Source organism: Microtus pennsylvanicus, chromosome 9 (genome assembly GCF_037038515.1).
Source record: "Microtus pennsylvanicus isolate mMicPen1 chromosome 9, mMicPen1.hap1, whole genome shotgun sequence".
In the NCBI taxonomy this organism is placed as follows: domain Eukaryota; kingdom Metazoa; phylum Chordata; class Mammalia; order Rodentia; family Cricetidae; genus Microtus; species Microtus pennsylvanicus.
This window is the reverse complement of record NC_134587.1, coordinates 18,745,346-18,763,632: the sequence shown is the minus strand read 5'-3', so window position 1 is coordinate 18,763,632 and position 18,287 is coordinate 18,745,346. Positions and strand designations below refer to the sequence as shown.

At 37.5% G+C, this 18,287-nt stretch overlaps 1 protein-coding gene across 2 annotated transcripts in view; it reads right to left on the bottom strand.

The window, feature by feature from the left end:
- Fap (fibroblast activation protein alpha) overlaps positions 1-18,287 on the bottom strand; it is a 68,677-nt gene that overhangs the window by 27,087 nt on the left and 23,303 nt on the right. For both annotated transcript variants that reach the window (XM_075985035.1, XM_075985036.1), the window contains 9 exons: positions 17,847-17,967; positions 16,708-16,862; positions 14,384-14,487; positions 12,720-12,855; positions 8,280-8,324; positions 4,754-4,858; positions 4,584-4,654; positions 2,307-2,360; positions 509-633 (listed from right to left, as the gene is read on the bottom strand). In XM_075985035.1, coding sequence (XP_075841150.1) covers positions 509-633; positions 2,307-2,360; positions 4,584-4,654; positions 4,754-4,858; positions 8,280-8,324; positions 12,720-12,855; positions 14,384-14,487; positions 16,708-16,862; positions 17,847-17,967 — 916 coding nt within the window. The remainder of the gene's footprint in view (positions 1-508; positions 634-2,306; positions 2,361-4,583; positions 4,655-4,753; positions 4,859-8,279; positions 8,325-12,719; positions 12,856-14,383; positions 14,488-16,707; positions 16,863-17,846; positions 17,968-18,287) is intronic.

The window sequence follows — 18,287 nt, the reverse complement described above, 5'->3', positions numbered from 1 at the left end:
TTTCTGTCCTCATTTGATACTAGAATTGGAAGGATAATTTGCCTTCACTGTGCTGATCTCAGGTTTCTGGGTCATTGTTCTTTGATACTTTTCCCACAAATGAGGCCCAAGCAGAACAACCACTTTATCAGAAAAAAAAAAAAACGCTTCTGTTTTGACATTTCTCCTTCTGTACCTATCTGGTAGATGGTGTCTGCATGTGACATCATAGTGATGTGGAACGTGGCATCCTAAGAGCAAGAAGATGAGAGGCAGCCAACTCTTGCTTCAGCCCTGACGATTCCCCAACAGAGCTACGCACCTTAGCTGGTTGCTCAGTTTCCTTAAACACAAACAAGCAAGGATAATTTTCCTATGCTGTTCATTCCCCAAGCCTTAGGCATTCGATAAGATCCATGTATATAACAGGTTCTCAAAAGATGAAAAGCTTCACACAATCAGATGGCTTGACAAGGATGATGACAATGGCAGTGGGCATGGCGATGCTTATGTTAGGTCCGTCACCTACCGTAGCAGACGAGTGCATAGTACTTGGCGTCGTAGCTGAAACTTGCTGTGTAATATTGGCACCTTTCTTTCCTTAGATGGCAAGTAACACACTTCTTGCTCGGAGGAGAGTTTCCAATGCTAATTCTAGAAGGAAATGAAAATAAAGCTAAGCTGAAAATTTTGAGATTGTATTTATCAAAATGTACTACTCCATGTAAAGTGACTAATTTACATATTGACATCAAACCCACTCTATTTTTCTGTTGCCAATATCATTTAAAGTAGAGGGGAATCACAGTGTTTTGATGTAGCTTGATTTTTGATCCATTTTTGCCTGAAGAGGCACAGGATTCGAGGGAGAAGCCCTCTGTGGTTTTCCCGAAGTGGGAGAGCTGTAGAATGCTCGCGATGGGAGTGGGGTAGTGGTTTCTCATAGCCATTAATTGCTTATGACGTAGTTGGAGATCTCCCACCCCCCACCTCCTCTCTTTTTACTCCACAACAAAACATCCAAAGGAACCTGGGAGCATTACCAAGAAGGGATCTCTATTCTTTCCTATGTCTGGAAGGGGACTTTAGTAATGTGGAAATAAGAAGCCACATTCTATCTCCCTCCTGAACTTTCATATTTTCAATGGATCATCGTGCGGGCTTTTGGGAGCTCTGTCTGAAGACCTTGTCCTTCCATCCCTCACAGGTCAAGCTGCAACTTTCCTTCCTCCACGTTCCCACACTGTGGTTCTGGAATGGAGTCATTCGTTTCAGTAAATAATAGATTTCTGAACGTCTCATCAAACACTTCATCAGAATCCCTTCTTGGGGATACTCGATGGTATTCTGCCAAGAGTCAGGCTGTGTCAGAGCCCATTCTGGCTGCCAGGGTGAGCTCTGCCACCTCCCAAGGCTTTCTCTTCCTTCTCCTTGAGATTGCCTTGAGCAGGACAGTGGGGGTCTAGAGACATGGCTGTTTTCAGAGAAGGAGGATTCCCAACTGAAAGGTAAATGTGTATCCAGGTGTGAAAGAGGACGATGAATAACAAGGGTTTTTTTTTTTTTTTTTTTGTTTGTTTGTTTGTCTTTTGTTTTTCCTCTTACAGATTCCATGCTTAAATTTTTGTGTGATCTTGGAAATAGAAGGAAGAGAGTTAACAGTAAGGGCTCAGAGGACAGCATACGCATGTTCAAATCTTAACTCCAACAATATTTTCTACTTCCTAAAAGTTTTTAAAATTCAATGCCATTACAGGTGCAAATCGGTTAAGAAGATAGCTGGTTTATAGAAGAGCACCAGGAATGCTAACCACTGTTTCTATTTCTTCATCCAGAAAGGAGTCTTTTGGTTCCTATTCCACCCATCAGCAGTACAATTGGATTGACTGATATAGGGATGGAGCTGGCTATAGCAAAGTGAGCCAGAGTGGCGACCACATGGCAAGAATAAAAAAGAGTATGGCACATAGCAAGTGCTCAATAAATGCACATTAGAAAATAAAAGTCCTGAATTAGCTCCAAGTTTTGGAAATATGTGCTACTATGCAACATTATGTAGTATTTATATCATCGTTAGAATTTCCTATATTGTTCTTTTCAAAAGAAAACATTTTAAGTTGGTTCCTATTGTGGAAGCATATGGCTTATATTAATATCATGTATGTCATTTTTCTGAATTATTTACCTTATCTTACAAGTGAATTTTATTACAATCCAGACTTCAAGAAGCATTCTTTATCTACTTAGGGTTATGATTCGATTTCACTCAAATATCTATGCGTCTCTGTATTTACGTATCAATACTATTTTGGATTGACCTAAATTACCTGTAGATGTTTCTTCTTCCAGGGTAACCTTCAAATTCATTGCTAGAATAAAACCTGAAATGAATTTAGGAAATAGTAAGCACTGATTATTAAATGACAAAAGTGTTGCCACTAATATTAGTAACTTTGGCAAAAATCCCATTCATTTAATGAAACTGTTAGTTAATACTTATGTATATGAATCACTGCTATAATTTGAGTTTGGGGCATTTACTGTAGTTTACAGAACATCAGAGAAAGGTAAGAATGAGCTGAGTACACTTTTTATGACCAAAATATCTTATTCTGATTCATTAGGTACGAGCCATGAAAAATGACTTATTTAGACTAATATTATACTTTTCCTTTTCCATTATGAATGTTTACTGGTTTCTCAGAACTAAATTATTTACTTTGTACATGACTGAGAACACATTTTGATTCTATTCTACCCTGGCATGTCAGGAAACTCGCCTGAGCTGGATGGTATGCACATATCGCAGGCCATGTTTATTCACCAAGCTGCAGAAGAAACCACAGGAGAGCAAACTTGCTACCTAACCACCCAGGTGCAGGCTCAGTTCTGTCTTAATATAGCTATGAAGTGGAAAATCCAGTTTGGTGACATGACTTCCATTCCTCTGTGGATTTATTGGAATATCTCAAGGTAGCTGTCTTTTTTTTTTCCCCTCAAGAAAAGCATAATAGAGTGTGAAAAGTTTAGAATAAACAAGGTTTGTTTTAAATCTCAGGAGAGCTTAGCAGTTCAGGCATCCTCAGTGTCATTTTTTTTTTAAAAAAGTTCCTTAAAGAAGAAAGAGACAACAAAACACAACACATTTTTCGCATGAAATTCGTATTCAAAACCTGCATCCGTCCGGTTTATTTATGTCTGCACTAAAGTCACCACCCTCTGGCCATCACTGTCACCTGCCTGTCCCACACCCTTTCAAACAGTGTGTGAATTACCTGCTCACTCCCCTCCCCGTGGTACTCCTCGTCCTTGCTTTCCCAGGCTGTCAAAGTTTCCAGTAAAGCCTTCCCCTCCAACACTGCAGCCCAGCCTGCTTTCCCAGTTGCCTCTCTCCTCTCTCTCACAGTCAGTAATAATTATTCCACCCCATCTTCCCTTTCCTGTCATTCACTTAAGAAAGATGAACTGATCCCTTACTGTGTTGGGCCTCATGTAGAGGGCACACAAAAAAGGAGGCATGTCTTTGTCTTTCTAGTCCACAGTTCATTGTCGTCAGAGCAGCTCAAGCCTCGGTCACCCCGGCCATCATTATAACCAGTGCAGGATCTTCAAGCCTTTAGGGTTTCCTTTTCCTATTTCCCAAACCTATGTTGTGTGAAATCTATCTCCCGTTCATTTTTATCTCATCGCTTTTCTGACTCCAATCACTTTTATGACTGCTCTGTATGAGGACCAAACTCCTTTGACTCCCACTCAAATAATTTCATAGAATGGCTGTAAGGTCCTAACCCTTTCTATATGGTAAGAGCAGACTAATAATTCTCTTCCTTTGCTCCCCAAGTTCCATTTAATGGCAGCCAGATTATGAGTACTGGGGGAACATCCCTAATATACACAGCATTAACATTGATGGGGCAAAAAAAGCAGGGACTTCTGATTAGTTAAATGCATCACAGATGACTATTCCAAGATAGTTTTCTAAGACAGTGTGTGGAATGAAAAGAAAGGAAAGAACCTAAAGAATTTCCTACTGAGGTTAACAGCAACAGTCTTGGATTCATGAACCTTAATTCTGAAGTCTCACCTTCCACTAATTAAATGGCCTTTAGCCAAGTCAATTACTTGCTCTAAGGATCTGATTTCTCATCTCATCACCTGGGGCACTCATCCTGACCTCCCAGTCTCTGGCAGGCAGTAATCCTCCAATACCTGATGGCTGTTAGAGATATCATGAAACCCAGACAACACCAAATCACTAGAAAAGAGTCTCCACATCTGTGGGCTAACTTCTATGGGGTTTTGAAGCTTGTTCATTGCTTTAAGAGTTGCAGATTAAAATTAACCTTTAGAACCAATTGTTATCTGAGGATTTTTATACTTTCCATAAAAGTTCCTAATAAAATTCTCCCCCAAAGGAAATCTTGCTGACTAGTTATTAAAGAATGTGCACTTTTATTGGAATCATAGCTGTTTGAACGTAACCAGAGAACAACAGAATGCTCTTTCGGTTAGCTGAGTAGACAGTACAGCCCATCACTTGTACATCCATTGTTTGGTGCCAATTAAAATCTGAATGGTGCATCGTGCTTGCGTGAAATACTTACAGTGAATCCTGTGTCACTCTGAATATATATATGGCCTCCCACTTGCCACTTGTAATTTGAATAGCATTTTCCTATAAAAAGACAAACATTATGTTGTGTGAAGCTGAGCGTTACTTGAGCAACCTCAAATGAATGATCTTTGAGGAGATAAAATCTTGGAAGGAACGTACCACAGTGTCTTTGATATAGTGAATATGTTTGTAACCATCCTTGTCGCTAAATATTTTGTAGTACGAAATGGCATCGTAGCTAAAAGCTGGTGTTGAAACAAAGAACTGAAAGAAATGAACAGAGGTTATATTCCAAAGGACAAATTAAAGCCACAGATTTTTGTTAAAGCCATATATGGCTCAGGATTCTAGTGCCTGGCCTCTCTTATCACCTGTCACTCATATCTGAAATTCCAAGTTTTCAGATGACAGCTTTTCCAGTGATCTAATAGGCACTTGCATGTGCCAACTGGTGCTTGCTTGCTGCTGTGCATGCCCCCCTCCTCCCAGAACCCCTAGCATTACACCGTCTAATCTAACAAATTCCTCGTCTAAGGTGATGTGGTTTGGAGTTGAGTAAAATGAATAACAAACCATCGTTGGTACTTAATCAAAGCAGACTTTAAAATGAGGCATTTGAGGAAAGTATAATTCTCACTAAAACTTACAGTACTTTTAATTTTTGATCTATCTGATGCTAAGCTCCTAATGTCAACAATTTAATGAAGACATTTGAAAGAATATGATATCATGGTCTAACGGCCAAAGATTTTAGTAGTTGGGCAAGCCCAGATCACTTGAGAGTAGAATGACTTTTTAGCTCCTGCTCAGGAGACAGAATAACCTTGTGATCTGAGTTTGAAGAACTCAGCATACTACTGCTGGGAGCCATCTAATTGCATTGGAACTACGAAACATTCACATGTCTTGGGACAGAACTAGTGGCAACTCAATATCCTGAGAACAGACAACTAAAATTCTGCAAATGTCTCATACCAAATTTCCATCGATCGTGTCATGTTTCTCCCCTTGTAAAATTTTGATTTGCTCTATCAAGAGTGTCATGTATCTACCATTGTAAAAATTTTATTTGCCCTGCATTTATGGCTATTTTTACAGGTTGTCCTCCTCTGAAAGGATGATACTTTTCTGAGAAAAATCTCATGAGAGCAGAGCTCATCTATAGCATGTAAGAATACCTTAAAACCTAGTTTCTTTATCTGCTTTAAGTACATGGAACAGTAGGCAAAAGTGTTCAGCTATTTTACACTCAAGGAAAACAATAAACTCCAAAGCACAAAACAGTATCTTCTAGCTACAAACATTTGTTCCTTTCTATAATATTTTTCTGAGATCAATTTCTGAAGAAAGGGATAGTAGAAAGAATCACTATGGTTTATTTAATGATCACATTTAGATGCAATCTTTCGATAAAATTATTTCTCTTATATTGTGATCACGTGCCATTAAAATGTAATGTATCTCTTATATCTCTACTAGGTGAATAATGTTTCTATAAATTCATTTCCACCTGGATGGAAACTTTATAGATATAATTATGATAAAAACAATTGAAGATGTGATCCTACTCGATTAGTGTTAGCCCTAGATCCAAGGACCACAGTCCTAATGAGGGTTAGGACACAAGGCAACATACGAAAGGGTTCTGTATCCTGGAAGCTACCTGATCAATGAATAAGTCTTGGCTCATGTTTATTCTGCTAAATGTAAATGTCTGATTTGTCTTTAAATAGTGTTGTAACAGAACAGAAAATTGAGGAACATGAGACTGTTTTCTGTTTATATATCCATAAGCATCTTTCATTGTAGGACCTACATTGTAGGATTTTGCATCTTGAGACAAATTACATTAAGTGAATCAAGAGGTTAAGGACTAGAAAATTAATTGGCAATTTAGTGCATGCAGTGCACTAGTATAGGATTTGAAAAAAGTTCTTTCATTTCAGAAAGTTTCGCCCTCAACCATGGATAGCAGAATTAATTACAAGGATCCTCTTTACAACGACTCCCTTGTCCTGCACAGTGAGAGACAATTGATGCTGCATTGTCTTAGTCACTAAAATGGAACCCAAGTCACAGGACCTTTTAATGTCACGTAGTGAAAAGTTATCCCCTCATACCTAGTGAGCTACTTAAGGGACTTTTAGAAAGATTGCATTCTGAATAAAGCTTTCATTTGTAGTGAAAATAAAAAATTAACAGGCCAGACTGTTCTGCTTTAGGATATTAGAACCAGGCAAACAGGAAGACTCTTTCTGCTAGGCTAAGTCTGTTATCTCCTCCCTTTCATTGCGCACATGGAAGACAGTTGCTTCCGATGAGCAGGTAACTTAGGGGACGTAAAGAGGGTGTGAAATATTTCCGCTATCATGCTGGCAGGGCTAGGGCCATAATGCGGTCTGAGTTAAGTGCTTCTTGCGGCAAGTCACACCTGGACCCTAGATAAGACGTTCATCTGCACTGACCTCAGCTTTAACAAGGTCCTGCTCTGGTTTCTTTGCCACGCTTAGATTTTCTGATAAATTGCTTATCTCCGTGTGAAGTGCAAAGCCACTTAAAATGTCCCACCTAGAAAGCGAGTTTACTCGTCACAGTGCTGTATAATGCCATCCTCCCTAAATGGCAAAAGATGATGCTTAAACCGAGTTAACAGTTAGTTCAAAGTACAGGTTTCCAGAGAACAAACACAAAATTCATGCTTTGGTTTTCATCAAGAGGTTTTAGCAATGGGCCAAAGATATGTGGAGCAGGGTTTAATTAGCTGCTGATAGTTTTGTTATTATGATTTCTAAATGTAAAGAACAAAAATTTAGGTTCTTTTATTCTGTATATTCAAAGAAAAAATATTTCTAGTTAACTTCTTGTGATTTTTGCAGTCGAAATCTCTGGAGGATGAATTCTAAACAAACCACTTTTTATAACTAACTATTTATTGTATACTACTAGTATGACTAGCCTTTGAAATTTCTCTAAAGACCCAATAAATATTCATTTACAAAGACTGGGAATGTAGTGTATGGTAGAACACTTGCTTAGTATATATGGCTTTTGTTGATCACAAGTACTACACACTCACACACACACTCGTACACATGCACACACACACACACACACACATTACCTAAATGACTGTGTGAATCATGTAACATACCTAGGTTTTCTCAGGTTAATTTCATTGCTATTAGTTTGATTATAGGTCAAGGAAAGCTATTCAGTAAAGCAGGTACCTTCAGAGGATGGGAACTTATTCCCCAAAGTTAACACCATGAAAATTTTTTGGCAGTTCCTCTTCTGAAATTGAGAAGTTTCACTACTAAATAAATTTCCAAAGATGAAAATTAATATGCATGGATCCCTTCTTGTACACTACATCTGATCTCAGAAGAGCAGTCAACCCAATGCAAATGCTTGCCGGATGCAACCATTGTGATGTGTGGCAGCATCCAGACAACATTCACTTATTCTCCCTTAAAACTTGATTATTTTTTTAAACTAAGTGGACCTCATATATCACTGAATAACTCCATCAAAAGCTTCCAGGCACAAGTAACCATAAATTATAATAAAACACACTTTCCTGTTTGATGCCTAACCATAACATACAAGGTAGAACACATACATGCTGTAAAACTCAGTTCAGTGAGTTGGATACCATTAAAATAAAGGAAAATATAGAAGCTCATACTCCACCAGCCCATCCTGTTCTGCTTTCTTCTATATGCTCCCGGGTCTAAAAGACAAAAGCAAGATTTGATATTAATCATAAGAACAGTTTTTTCAAAAGCATAATATGGACACTTTGAACAGTCAAGACGCCCGGTCAGTGTGTAGCATGTCCAACTGCTCAGCCTCCAGTTCAGGAGACTTTATTAAATATTACAGAACAGCATTGCTAAACGTGTATGGACAAATTAGCGCTGGACCTAATCTTGGAATTTTTTTCCCTTAACTCTTCCATGAGGCAGGTATTGGAATTATTGCACATGTCTGGAAGTTCAGCACAAGCCAAGCACATGGTATGTTAGAGAGAAAAAGGAATACCATAGTAAAGTCAAGGTTGTATTCTTTTTTCTCTTCCGGGGTAACTAGAAACCTAAACATTTGTAATTTTAGGTTTTAGCAAAGTGCAGAAGTATCACTTCTTAAATAAATATTTGCCTTTTTTTCTAGACAAATAAAAAACATTCTGAGTGGAATTAATATGTATAGATACTGTAGTAGCTGTAGTGGTGGACAGGAAAGTGGCCATTTGGAAGCAAGGAAGACACAGACATTAGCAAGAACTCAAAGAAACCTGTAAGCCGTCAAGGAATTTTGCATGTCTGTGGCTAAATTCTTTGAAAGATATCACTTGCCAAATATGGAAAATAAAATTGTAAACAAGAGAGACGATGTGGAATTGGTAGTGAGTATGGTGGAATGAGGCCAAGGTGCCACCTAGAATGTGAATGTTTAAGAAATACGATAAAGACCCAGATCAAAGGTACAGTCCTGGGGATAGAGCACAGGAGATATTGAACGTTCAGATAATCAGAAATCATTTTTGAGAGTTATTGGCAAGTAGTCCTAGAAATGTCTATGTTTAAGCTATGAATAAAGATTACCTGGAGGGAGTTAAGCGGGCAGTTGTGAAAGAACCAGCAGGATAATTGGTTACGCTTCGGGGGAGAAGTGCTTTTCTGTAGCTGAGCCACATTTCCCAGTTTCCCTTCTAGTGGGATGTAGTTATGTGTTAAGGACTAGAAACAGCGTGTGAACAGAAAAGGGAAACAGGCTGTTTGCAGCCCTTCCCATATAAACATCCCGTGCAGACATGCAGACCCCCCAATCCTCTTCTCTTTGCTCCAGATGAATGTTAATGACTTCGAGTCACACATTAAGATAACAGAATTGCCATCAGCTGGGCTTCTGGACTATGTGATGGAGCAGAGGACCCACACCATACCACATCTCATTTTCTTGGCCTTGCTCTTGGTTATATAAACAAACCATAAATTTGTATTAAGTATTTGTATAAAGTATTAAACCACTTCATCATTGGAATTTCTTCCTACAGCAGTGCTGTTGGCCAGCCTTGGAGATGTCTATGTAAGTAGTCAGCCTGACTGCCCAAACTTGAGCTCAACAGGATGATAGCAATGGACATGTCAAAGCAGTTGGGGAAAAGCCTATGAGGTCTTACCCCTGTACACACACACACACACACACACACACACACACACACACACACACACGAACATGCACACACGCACACGCATGCACGCACACATGCAAACTATAGGCAATTCAGAAAAGCTGGGAGCTGGAAAGGTGGACACCGATTGATTGTCCAGTGACAAGTAACCTTGAAAACATACAAACAAGGTACATTATACAGACTGACCAGGTCCTACTGAGGAATACATATGTATGTACATATGTGTATGCAACAATAATTTAGAAAAGAACAGGGCATACATTTGAAGGAAAGTGGGAAGGGGTATACGGACGTGTTTGGAGGGAAGAAAGGGAATGTAGAATTCTAACTTATTATGATTTCAGAAAGAAAGAAGTTCTAGATGAATGAGACTTAACCTAGGAAAGAAAAGAACAGGGGCTGTGAGAATGGCTTCTTAGGGAGGTGCTTGCCTTGCAAGCATGATGACCTGACTTCCAGCCCTAGAATTAATTTTAAATGCCAGGCAGGTATATTGGTATGCACCTGTAATCCCAGAGCTGTTCCCTGGGACCTGCTGGATGTTCACATGCATACAGGTTTAGGCTAAATGAGAGACTCTGTATGAAGGAGACCATCAACATTCCCCAGGATGGCACCTGAGGTTGTCATCTGACTTCTACATTCATTTCTGAACACACATGTGTGTGCTCCTGCCCTCACCACACACACACACACACACACACACACACACACACACACACACACACACAGAGCGAGAGACACAGAGAGAGAGACAGAGAGACAGAGAGAGACACAGAGAGAGAGAGAGACAGAGAGAGACAGACAGAGAGAGAGAGACAGAGAGAGAGACAGAGAGAGACAGACAGAGAGAGAGAGACTCAAAATAAAAGGAAGACCTTGGGAATGCATACTCTTCCAACAAGGCATGAAGACAAAAACTGTCCTAAGAGAAGATTTTGATTATCTCCTGTGCTGGTAGCTAGTGCCTCACAGAGAAAAAGAAAAGCAAGATTGGAAAAAAAAAAGATTTTGAGTATTATAAGTCATGTAGATAAAAATTATTTTAGTCTATTTTTAGAGAGACAAGACTAAAATATAAGACGATTGTTCGTTAAAGTATACATTTCTTTTCCTTCCCTCCATTTCTCTCTCCTTCCCTCCATCCTTCCTTCCTTCCTTCCTTCCTTCCTTCCTTCCTTCCTTCTTTCTTTCTTTCCTTCCTTCCTTTTTTCCTTTTGATGCAGGGTTCCTTGTATAGCCCTGGCTGTCCTGGAACTCCCTCTGTAGACCAGGCAGGCCCCAGAGATTTGACCGCCTTTGCTTCCCAAATGTTAGGATTAAAGGTGTGCACCATCACTGCCCAGCAAGCTATGAATTTCTTAATTAATTTCACCAATATTTTTATGGTATAAATAACTGCTTCCAGCCTCTTTGCCTTTTTCATGTCTGGCAACATCAATAAAATATAGAATGACTACCCACAAATATTACCGATTTTCAAAACACAAATACATTTGTCATTAGTGTGGCTGTCGGAAAATTATGAGTTAATTTAGTCAAGATATTGCAAATGCAATTACTTTTCTAAATATAAAGGTTATTTTTCAGGAACCTCTGTTCCTCATTTGGGGGACTTTTTTTTGGTTTTCATATGTCTGTTGATTTAAGTTAAAATTGTCTCATATTTTGAGAAATTATAATTTAAGATTCCAAATGAATCCATTTTTATTGGACTGTGTTTATAGTTTCCAAGTTAATAACACTAAAGCAGAGTTCATAATGCTTAGATTCAGTGAGTGTTGACAATATATCCAACCAGAGTCAGTCAATCAGATCAGTGTGTTCCCATTAACTAGTTTAATTAAGATCAGGTTTTGCCAATGATGCTACTTAAAACTTTCCTTTTGCTTTGTTTATAAAGACATAAATGAGATAAACTCCGTGTCTAGCAAATTTTCTTAAGGTTAATCAGGGCTTTCTGACAAGGTAATGACTTAAAAATAATTTTTAGCTTAAGTAATGTTGACTAGTATAGCCCTGATACATTTCCAAACAGAATAAAATATTCTCCCTTATAAAATAAAATGTTATAATTCCTAGATAGAATTTAATGGCTTACTTTGATTGATCTTGACTTTAACTTCATAAAATAAATTTACTCATGTTTGGTTTAATAAAATATTTCTTCATAATTAGAACTCTTTAGAAATGTATTCAATATTTCTTATTTAAAGAAAGAATTTAACTTCTTAGTCTTTAAAATGAGTACTTAAAGACGGGTATATTTTAATGATTTTGACTCATTAATTTCAGCAGATAATGTTTGAATTTTAGCAGTTAATTGAAGCTCAACAGCAAATTTGTATCTTACTTTCAAGCTCCCCACCTTTGGATTAGTCAGTAGGGGGCGCTCTCCAAAGATAACTGGGCAGCGACATAGGATGCATAATGATCTAATAGATCACATCCTATTAACAGGCACCCACCTTTGATTTAAAAACAGATAAAATTTGAATCCCTTTTGTAATTTTTTTTCAATTTTTGACAAGATAGAACATGCCTAATTTTCATTTCTTCTTCTTTTTTTTTGTGTGTGAAAGAGCTATTTCTCTAATATTCTCTAATAATTTCTTTTATGCTTTATCTTCTTTGTTTTGCTTCTGTCTACTGCTGACTTGAGCATCTCAATGGGAGAATCACCATCTTAATGTCACATTGTCTCATTTAGTATTTTTCTATATTCAAATATTTAATAAAAACAGCTGCTGTGCTATGTACTCAGGATCCTAGAGTTGCTGTGAAGACGTGGCATGCTGTTCTAAAGAACAATAAGCGTTTGAATGCACCAAGTCGTGTTTCACAGTACAAACTGTGGCCTATAAATAAGAAGTTCCTGTTGTGTTTTCATCTTTGGAAATAGTTGCCAGTGATTTTAACACACTTTACCTTTGGACAGTCCCATGAGTGCCAATCTTCCCTGAAGTCACATATAGACAGGACCGAGACATTCTGCACTCTCTTTAGCCACTGCAAACATATTCGTTCATCAGTCACCCAAGTGAGCCAACTGAAATAATAGTCACTGCCAACAAACCGAAAAAGATAGCCCATTATCACTTTTAAATTATAACTTCATTTATATTTTCTAAATATAAAGACAGTTGTTTTATAGGGTTTATATTTAGTAGGTAAAAAGACAAACTTTCCCAGAGAAGAATATTTAAATAGAACTGCTAGTTAGATTAACTAAGACCTTCTTCATTTAAGCAAATTATTTCATACTTGAGTTTTCTCCTCATTTTTGGCCAAAAAAAAAGAGTTAAGATGTAAGGGGAAAGCTCTCTGTCTATCTATCTATCTATCTATCTATCTATCTATCTATCTATCTATCTATCATATATCTATCTATCTATCTATCATCTATCTATCTATCTATCTATCTATCTATCTAATCTCTCTATATATATGGCACAAAAGTGTTAGATTTTCTATTATGTACTTGTCTATGAATTAACATTTATATCTAGAATTGCAGAACACTTTGATTTTCCATAGAGCTAGAAGGGACTTGGGGCTCAGATCCAGATCTCATACTATCCTACCACAGTGAAATTATTTAGCCATGTTGTTCTTTGTTTCTATATAAAAATAATAATGTACTGATTTAAATATGTAAATATGGGCCCAGAGTGTGTAGAATGTCTCTTGACTCATGTACAATTACTGTTAGCACTAAAGGAGAATAGTATTTTAAAATAAAAAAAACACCTATTCAAGTTTCCATTAACCAGACTGAATTTAACTCTGATTCCCCTTGGTGTAGCTGGAGAAGACTTAAGCCATGTAGGCAAGTGTGCTAGGCAGGTAAGGCTCTTGGAGACATTGTTTGTTTGTTTGTTTTTGTTTTTATTTTGAGACGGGATTTCTCTGTAGCTTTGGAGTCTGTCCTGCCTGCTCTTGTAGACCAGGCTCGCTCTGAACTCACAGAGATCCGCCTGCCTCTGCCTCCCAAGTGCTGGGATACAAGACATTCACCACTACCACCTGGCTGACTATCTGGTTTATAATATCCCCATGGTGCTCATAGACCCAGAAACCTCAGCTTGAGGGAATAGATCAGACATTAATGGAGTCACGCTGAAGTCATGATAAACTTTTCAATCTGCAAGTTGGTCCCAACTTTACATTTCTACCTCTGAGGAAAACCCCAGAAAGCTTTTGATTCATCACCATGGTCATCTTTAAATGAGTCTTTTAAATGGGCAAGAGGGTATTTTAAAAACTAGTTTAAGAAACTTATTTGTGACTTTTAATTTGCAAGCATCTTGCATGTTAATTTTCTGCTTCTGGCATGCGCATTTTTAACTCACTAGAAAAAAGTTTAAGCTTTTTAATGTGTTAGAATTTGGTTAAAACTGAGAGACAGAGTCCGGTGGTAGCTCTCGCCTTTATCCCAGCACTCAGGAGGCAGTGGCAGGTGGATCTCTGTGAGTTTGAGGTCAGCCCGTTCTACAGAGAAAGTTCCAGGCAAGCCAGGACTACACAGATAAACCCTGTATTGAAAAAGAAAACAAAGGAAACAGAAGGAGAGGGGATCTGAGATCACTGACCTTGATGCTATCATTTCTGGAACTGGTACTTCTATGGGGCCCACGTGGTGCGGGTAGGTAGTATCAACAATAAATATACGGACAACAGGATTCTTAGCTCCAGCCTAGCAAGAAAATGGAAATTTACAAGCTAATACTATTTTTACTTTCCACCAATATTTTTAAAACGTCTCTTGATTCTAGGTTTATTTTAGTAAGTAAATAATGTTATGAGTAATACAGTTGGAAATATTCTGCATAGAGGTCAGAAACTTCATTTCTGTTGTACTTGCAAGGCAGTACCAATATTGTACCAATGGCAGTCAAAGCTATTTCCTGTGTCTGATGAAGGACTCGATTTACAGGAGAAATCATTGGGGTTGCCAAGGGTACGTCTGCCACCTGTACTCTGTCCTGATTTTTGAGACAGCTGTGTTTCATGTGTTTCATTATTTTTCAGACGATAATGAACAACATACCCATGTGTTCTGAAGGGCAGGGATAAGATCTGTTTGGAAGAGAAAAGAAAGCAGAACTATATGAAACTTACCTTTTTTTTTTTTTTTTTTTTTTTTTGCTTTTGCCAAGGATTAAATGACCAGATTGCTAATCTCCCCAGTTGCCTCACAACACACTACTGTTGCTTCCTTCCCAAAACAATCACACTAACAAGTAAAGAGCCCGTGGGCTTTTACCCTTTTCTTTGATTTGTGTGTATTGTGCTACTATTTTCCTAAAGTTTACATGATGTTATATGCCTCATGCCTAGACAGTCTCTTGGAATTGATGTTATTTTGCTTCAGAAAGAATCTTGCAGTTAAAATAAAATTTGAATCCGCATAGTTTGGGAGCACAGTATTCAATGCTTTTTGCCTTCATCTAAAGTGTGGTTCTCAACCTTCCTAATCCTGTGATCCTTTAATGTAGTTCCTCATGCTGCGGTGGCTGCCAACTGTAAAACTGTTCCCACTGCTACTTCATAACTATATGTTTTCCACTGTTATGGATCATACTGTACATATCTATGTTCTGATGGTCTTGGGCAACCCCTCTGAAAGGGTCGCTTCACTCCAAGAGGGTCGTGACCCACAGCTTGAGAGTCACTAATCTAAAGGATGTTTGGTCTTTTCTGAGATTTCTTCAGTTCTTCGGAATTTTCTAATCTCGTCATCCAGCACTAAAGGTGTTAGTGTCTCTAGTTTGTAAAGAAACACGAGAACTTAGGTCCACACTCCCAGATAAGTGGCTGCCACTCCTCAATTCTGAGTGTCTTCACCTCGTCTTGCTCACACTGCTTCTCCAGAACACCCCAGTTCTTTCAATTTTGAATTCTTAAGTATCAGGGTTTTCACTTCCAAGCAACTCCAACTTTTAATTTTTCTACACAGTCCTTGAGGGGACTCCTATCTAACACACATTTCCTATCTCCTCCCTTTTCTTAAATGGCTTTTAACATAAACATTATAATTCGACTTCTCTCTCTGGGTTGTCTTTGGCTTGTTTCAAAAGCCACTTTTGCAAATGCCACCGCATCCATGCTGTCACATGTAGGGACCCACTGGAGTAATTCATGATTAGGGTTTGGCAAGTGAAAGCAGTAGGAGCTATGTATAAAAAAGCCACATTCTCAAAAAAAAGTCTAATTCTCTTGCATGAGACAAATTTATTCCCTGATTTTTTGCTCTCATGCCTTTGTCTAAATTTAAAATAGGTAACAATGCTCCTTCCCTGTCCCTTGGCCATTCTGCTACACGCTCAGGTCCTCCTCCAGCCTTGGAACTGAATAAAAAGTGTGCATGATATTTACCTTCATTTAATTAGCTTAAAGAAGACACGTAGGCTCACAGACTTCACTGACCTGTCTACAAAAGATCTGATCATCTGCCTGATGCTACCTGACCAAGTCCTCAAATTCAACATTTGAATTTCCCTTTTGGGTTTGCGTTTACATGAGAATTCAAGAAGGAATTTTGAAACAGAACTTTATCCTGAATTTGGAACATAGAATGAATATATATATATATATATATATATATATATATATATATATATATATATATATATATATAAAACTAAGTTAAGCTTGTTTTTCCTCCATGATCTAGACCATATGTTTTTTTTCAAAGATTCTGCAATGGATTTTTTCAAAGACTACTTCTTCCAGCATCGCCAGATGTCCAAAGCAACAGATGTCCACATAAACAATAGAGCACAGTACAGTGTTTGCTTTCCAGTGACAAGGACAAGTAACTTTGCAAATGTGTTGATCCCACCTCTATTCATGGTAATGATTGCTCATTCTGATATCAAGGGATGAAGGCCTCTATGAAAAGTATCCGGCATACCTTTGGGTATGGAATATTTATTGTTCTAGGATACTGTCCATCACCGTAATAGGAATAGGCAATAATTGGTATGTCCGAATCGTTAAATTCTGCATATGCCAAAAATTTTCCATTTGGAGACCACCAAAGAGCATATTTTGCAGCAAGCATTTCCTCTGAAAAATAAGTATTTACATATAATTTACAACTATAGCTTATTCTTAAAATCATTGTCAGTACTTCTAGACAAATATTTATTGACTTAAATCATGTTTTTAATGTGGATGTAACATATGCCAGACTTTGGTTATTAAAAAATACTGTGAATTAAGAGGAACCGTTTAAACTTTATTCTGCATCAGACGTCAATTAGTCTTGTTAGTAACTGCTGCTAATCACAAAGGCAACATTTAAAATAAATAATAAACACATTGATAATAATTAATTTTCCCTTTAGGGCAATTAAAAAAATAACTTAAAGTAGCCCTAATAGGCTAAGCTACAGACTTAGGTAGACAAGGTTGTCTAGTAAATAGGCGATGCCTAAAGTAGACAAAGCAGACTATAGTTTCACTGCCGAATGACATTGCCAGTGGAGGTTGAGTTTCATTCCTAAGAAGTTTTTAAAGCCAGGGTTAGTGTGTGTGTGTGTGTGTTTGTAAAATATACGTATACATATATCTTTTTTAAAGAAAGGGAAGAGATAATAGATTAGAAGACCTCTTAAAATCCAATTAAGGCATGTGTACTACGTGTCTCAGAATATGGATAAAATTTAAGAGCATGTCAATATAAAAAACTAAAAACATTTTCCTGCTGAATTTCATAGTTGTTTACCTTGGAAAGGAGGAAGAGTTCTTCCTGAAGCCAAATAAAAATGGGATAGCACATTAACTAAGTAACTGAGGACCATATACGTTTTAGAATATAAGTATTATGTACTTTATTGTAACATTCAAAAATATCGATTCCACTGGTCCCTGATAACAAGATTTTGTTTTTTAAGATAAGTCACTGTCTACTTACGACCTATTAACAGTTTTCAGAAGAACAGCCACTCATAAGAACAAGATTCCATTCAACTAATTCCTACTAAATATATGAGAACATTTTCAGCTTTAAGCCTGATACAGCTGTAGTAGAAAAGAAATATAACTTACCTTCATAAACCCAGTCAGGGATTCCATTAAATATTTTATTTTCTCTTCCAGTGTGAGTTATTTGAAAAGGTGGATCTCCTGGTCTTTGTTTCAGATAAATATTGTTTTGATAGACATATGCCTAGAAGTGGTAGAAAATTAGTGAATAAGTGAAAAATCTCTATCAAAAACAGTAAAAATTTTTATTTCATTATTTACCTAATTTGTCCTTAAAGGGCTGGTAATTCAAATGCAAAAGGATCACAACTAAAATAATCTAACAGGTTAAAAAAATGTAATCAACTTACATTAACATTTTATGATTTTAAAAACCTTCATCAAATAAAATAATTTCTACTGCAAAGAATTATTTCATTATCCAACACATAATTGTGCATATTGACAGGCAGTCAAACAAATCCCTGAATATTAATAGCTAGCCAGATCTAATCTTTATTTAGA